At 38.2% G+C, this 5679-nt stretch overlaps 1 protein-coding gene across 2 annotated transcripts in view; it reads right to left on the bottom strand.

The window, feature by feature from the left end:
- LOC107688163 (caprin-1-like) overlaps positions 1 to 5208 on the bottom strand; it is a 28291-nt gene extending 23083 nt beyond the window's left edge. Inside the window, exons 1-8 of one of the 2 annotated variants that reach the window (XM_016485747.1) lie at positions 5047 to 5208; positions 4213 to 4344; positions 3326 to 3388; positions 3134 to 3220; positions 2667 to 2905; positions 2493 to 2575; positions 594 to 740; positions 457 to 506 (exon numbers count right to left, since the gene is read on the bottom strand). In XM_016485747.1, the coding sequence (XP_016341233.1) occupies positions 457 to 506; positions 594 to 740; positions 2493 to 2575; positions 2667 to 2905; positions 3134 to 3220; positions 3326 to 3388; positions 4213 to 4344 (801 nt within the window). In that variant the 5' untranslated portion in view covers positions 5047 to 5208. The other variant, XM_016485746.1, reaches the window with a different exon arrangement.
- Between the last annotated feature and the right edge of the window lie 471 nt (positions 5209 to 5679).

The following is a 5679-nucleotide window of genomic DNA, read 5'->3' as shown; positions in this document are numbered from 1 at the left end:
GCTTCCAATACAATTTTCCGAAAGATGGTTTTGGTAATTTAAGGTAGTTGTTATCACGCTGATATATGTTAAATTGTTAGTTTTTGTGACAAGTTTGATTTTAGCTAGTAATTTGATGCTATAAAAACGGGGCGTGTCGTTACGGTTGATTGGGTCTGCGGGAGTTTGATACCGCGGCTCCACCTCACGACACTACTCACGACTCTGGCTCCAAACGAATCTCTACTGCGCAGACTCTGGCTCCAAATGACAATTTACTCAAGATGGCAGCGGCCATACTGAGATGCTTTGTCTGCACTTTTCTATAGGGGAAGGAATAGGAGACGCGTCGTCCATCTTTTTTTTTTACAGTCTATGAAGATAACCCAGGATTCCATTCACCTGGGGTTTAGAACGACCCAGGATTAACTATTTCAAGTGTGAAAAGCCCTAAAGTGTGGTAATATCAATTCACACCTCTGTTGCTTCAACCTCAATAGTTTCTGTGTATTCTTGAGCGGTTCCCTCTGTGAAAAGACAAGAACAGCGATGTGAGCTGGCAGCTGTGCGAGGAAGCATCTCTTTGCTCTGAAATTTGATGGCTTTGTTTTTACCTGGCTCAGCGGGGCGTTCCTCGCTCTCTGAAGACTCCGCTGCTGCGGCCTCCGTCTCCTCTTCACACACTCCATTCTGATGTGTTTGAGCACGATCAAAGTACCCACTTAGCAGCATCTTGTCCAAGCTTTCCTTAAGGGCTTTGTCTGTTCAAGACACAAAAAACAGGTTAACATAAAAAGTTTAGCAAGGCCCAGTTAGTCTGCTGGCAGATGTAAACTACATAATTTGGACTCAAGGCATTTTTCTTCACTGCAGGTAACTTCAATTTAGCCCACAAAAACTACAACAATATCAGTAAACAAGGTCTCATAGGCCGAGTCCGCAAAATTTGATACTATCATGATTCCCACCCTCTCTGTAAGACTACGCAGGCAGGCCCTGTCCATCATTAAATCCTCCAGCAGAGAGGCTTTGTGCAGACCACTGGCTGCCTGCCCAGCTGCTGACATGGGTCACAAGTCAGCACGAAGCATTGCTGACCCTCATGGGGCTGAGACAGAGCACAGCTTGCAAAAGCCATGGCAAGTGCCACCATTCATAGAGAGGCCAAGCGAGGGATGGCCCCATTGGTATTCAGACTCACTGGAAATCAAATATTGGTTTGATTATACAGTCGGCATTGCTCAAAACCATTCTGACAATTGTAAATGCAATTTTAAAAAATTAATCTGATAACAATGACGACAAGCAGTGACTCGAACAAACAAAAGAATCTTACAAACTGCACAAAATAATGTTCTTTTTTGCAACATCATATGACCCCTTTAACTTTCATGAAACAACCTCAAACTCACTCTTGCGTTACCAAGAATCAGATTCACTCAAGCTATGAATAGTTCAAGAGGCCAAGTTCACAACCGACTCCCTCACAGAATTTTGAAACATTTTTGGATTATGTTCAAAATAAAGCAGAGACCTTTAATGTCATGCAAGTCCCACAAGCCTAAAATGTACATCACTTAATTGATAATGTTAAAAATGTACATGACTCAAGTGACAGTTTAAAAAAAACACAAACACATTTACAATAGAGCTTTGTTTAATAATAATAATGGTATTCTTTAATAAATAAATAGCACTCTTAAAAAAAAATAATCCACATAAAAAAGCCTATTTATTTTTATTTATTCATTCCTATATGTACAGTGGTGTGAAAAAGTGTTGGCCCCCTTCCTGATTTCTTATTTTTTTGCATGTTTGTCACACTTTAATGTTTCAGAACATCAAACAAATTTAAATATTAGTCAAAGATAACACAAGTGAACACAACATGCAGTTTTTAAATGAAGGTTTTTATTATTAAGGGAAAACAAAATCCAAAACTACATGGCCTGTGTGAAAAAGTGTAATGGCTTTATAACCTTTTCCAGACTGATAGATCTCAATTACTTTCTTTCTCGTACATTTCTGAATTTCTTTGGATCTCGGCATGATGTCTAGCTTTTGAGGATCTTTTGGTCTACTTCACTTTGTCAGGCACGTCCTATTTAAGACATTTCTTGATTGCGAACAGGTGTTTGCAGTAATCAGGCCTGGGTGTGGCTAGAGAAATTGAACTCAGGTGTGATAAACCACAGTTTTAACAGGGGGGCAAACACTTCTTCACACAGGGCCATGTAGTTTTGGATTTTGTTTTCCCTTAATAATAAAAACCTTCATTTAAAAACTGCATGTTGTGTTTACTTGTGTTATCTTTTACTAATATTTAAATTTGTTTGATGATCTGAAACATTAAAGTGTGACAAACATGCAAAAAAATAAGAAATCAGGAAGGGGGCCAACACTTTTTCACACCACTGTATATATAAACCATTACAGTTTAAAAAGTAAATATTTCAGGTCCAATTGTAAGGCTAAATTGACTGTAAATTCGGGGGAAAAAAAACATTGCTTACATGTGGTTCCAGCCACAGCTTTATCCCTTCCTTCCAAAAGCTCCCACAAATGCATGGATGCTTCCTCAAACTGCTCAGCCAACCTGGAATCAAAAGGCATTTTGATAAAGATATTAAAACATGCTAAATCTCCAACCTCAAATTAACTGTACAGGATAAATGAACCATCCTCACCTTACACTAGAGTCCCGCTCAGGCCCAATTAGCTTATAGAACTCATCCAGGCCTGTTAGCTCTGACTCTGTGAGTACGGGGGCATCCCCACTGGACTGAGTCAGGTCCTGCCTCACGCTTTCCTCCCCCAACTGCTCCAGCAGGTATTGCACCTCCAGCACTGCTTTCAGTCGCTTGCGCTCCACTTCCTCCCTCTTCAGCTGCTCCCGTCGTGCCGCCTTTTTCACTGTTTTCTGGATCTACAAGAAAACAATCAAAACATTTTTAATATAAACTCGGCAAACAAACCGAGGCAAGGTGCTGTCCCACAGCATTATCGCTTTGTGAGGACAGAAATATTGCATTGCATTATCGGTTTTAGGCTAGATAGTAGGAGTAAAACTGAATGTAGATGCTGAGATGAAACTTTGGCTGGGCGCCAAGTACAAAACAGGGTCATGTCAGGTAAACTTCAATCACAAACATACCTCCACATTTAAAGCCAGGAAGCTCTTCTGCAACTCACGGGCAAAGTCCAAGTTGTGAACCACCTCCGGAGCTTTAGATAAAGCCTCCTACACATATGAAACAAAGAACCATATGTATTTAATACATAAAGGAACAGAGCTGATATATGTGAGCACAAAGGACTATAATTGAATAGAGTATACTGCACATACCAGCTGATCCTGGTTGAGACGTTCTCCTTTGTTCTTCCTTGTCTGGTAGTCATCCAGCTTGCTCTTAACAGAGAGTTTTCTCATGTTAATGGTGAGGAGTAGAATGCAGATTAAAATGTAAATTCCACATAATTCATCAGATGCAAGCATCTTTATGTCAAGCCGACACAATTTATACCACTGAGCAGTCCATTTTCACACTATATTTCTGGTTGAGACTCATAGTAAAGTAAGACACACCAGTAATGTACTATTTTTTAGAAGCATTCATTAAACTTCACTAAAATAAAATAACAGAAACCCAATGCTTTAAGAATACAGTTAAAACTTACAAAACAAAAATAAATAAATCCATGTTCTAATTTTAACTGCATTACTGACATGTATAACGTGACACCATTTAAAAAGTATTAAGAAAAAAAAACAAAGATGATAGATATCCAAGTGAAATAGGATATTTAATGTTGAGAAAAAAATGGATGAGATGGGACTTGATCTTATCCATCGTTAACTGATTTGGTCATACAAAGTGGCCATTTCATGCTATAAATGGAGCCAGTTACTTTAGTTGATTGTGGTGATCAACTGACCTACAATAACCACTTTTATAAAGGCGTTTCAACAGACACAAATGACACTCAATGTCCATTAAATCAATCCTTATTTGCTGTTATCACCAAAATATTCATTGATTTGATGCTAATCTGCATTATATTACTGGATCAAGTACTGGCAAGATTTTTAGTGAAGCTTTGGTGAAATATAAAAACAAAACTTTTCTTCAGAATTACATGTACTGATAAACAGTGCACAATATTCCCAGGACTGGTGTATTAAGTAAGTAAATAGGGTCAAGCTTGATTGATTTCACATTAACAATGACTTACCTTTTTCTTTTCCATGTTGCGGACCTTCTTGTCAATTACACCAAGTACTTGCTTGAGGGCTTCAGATGGCGCAGCGGCCAAATCCGGACTGGTGGAGTGAACAGCATTGTCGCCAGTGGTCACTGATGGCATCTGTAAAGATAAAGCCAAAGAATATTTGTTATTTTGCTCAGATGACAAAAACAATTACAAAAATAATAATTACCTACATAATGCATGACAATCAATCACATTTAATCGAAGATATTTTCAATGATATACTATATACATAGGTCAAAAACAATCAGATTTAGTTTTTCTAAAACTAGTCAAAACCTAAACTTACTTTTACGGTCCAGAGAGCAAACAAAGGTCTATCAGTTATCCCAAATAAAGACTCCGAAACCCCCATCTGTCTGGGATGAACCTCAATTTTCCCAATCCATCAATTCTGATATAATCGAATTGCCACTCAGCCACAATAGATCAGAAACAGAACGACATTTCTGCAGCACATTTAGTGTAATTCGGCGTAATCTTAAAAGGCTTTTAAGTCTAACTAGCAGACTCAAATCTTTCTTCTTGGCCGGATGGTCAGACTGCTGGCCAGCAGCACATCCCTTGAGCTCTATTAGCTGCACGTATTAACACACAACAGAAGAACTGAGCAATCAGCCATCACATAACACACAGACGTAAACATAAACACAAAAGCGCTGTTAGAGAATCATACTTCACTCGCGTGCTATTAGATTCTCTAAGTTAGCGAACTGTGAGCGTTAGCCGCTAGCTTCAGCTGGTCATCGCTTTCATGGATGCAGAGCACTGATAATTCTTATGATGGTAGCGTCTTACCGTTACTTTCAAAGTCTTGAAAGATATATTTGTATGATACAGTTGGACTTCAGTGTTTTAGATGTTATTTTCTGTAAGTACAACAAACGCTCCCCAGCAACTCCAGCTGCTTCGCGAGTTTCGTCTTAACAATGCAGAAGCGCTGAAGGACCCTTATAGGTGTATGTGTTTGTGCCTGAACTCATCTCCAAAAGCAGGTACAATTTAGAAACAGATTTATAAATAAGTTGACTTTTGTTAAAATATTATATATATGTAAATATGCAATATATATGACGGAGTATCTATTTAAAAATGTCTAAAACCCAATAAATATCTGACAAAGTAGGCCTATATATATATATATATATATATATATATATATATACAAACTTATGTGTGTGTGTGTGTGTGTGTGTGTGTGTATACTATACTATATGTATACTTTGTCAGATATTTATTGGGTTTTATTACATGTTGACTGTGTGTTTATTGGGTTTTTTACATGTTGAGTGTGTGTGTGTATGGTACAATAAATGTATTAAAATATTTCACCTCAAAAGTTTGGCCTTGCTGCAAAACGATCTGTGTTATTAGGTTTCCTCCACTAGAGGCCAGACATAGACTGAAGCTGTGCAGTGATTCAGGCAAAAG

Source organism: Sinocyclocheilus anshuiensis, unplaced genomic scaffold, assembly GCF_001515605.1.
Source record: "Sinocyclocheilus anshuiensis isolate Anshui unplaced genomic scaffold, SAMN03320099.WGS_v1.1 scaffold529, whole genome shotgun sequence".
Lineage (NCBI taxonomy): Eukaryota > Metazoa > Chordata > Actinopteri > Cypriniformes > Cyprinidae > Sinocyclocheilus > Sinocyclocheilus anshuiensis.
This window is presented reverse-complemented; position numbering and strand designations above follow the sequence as displayed.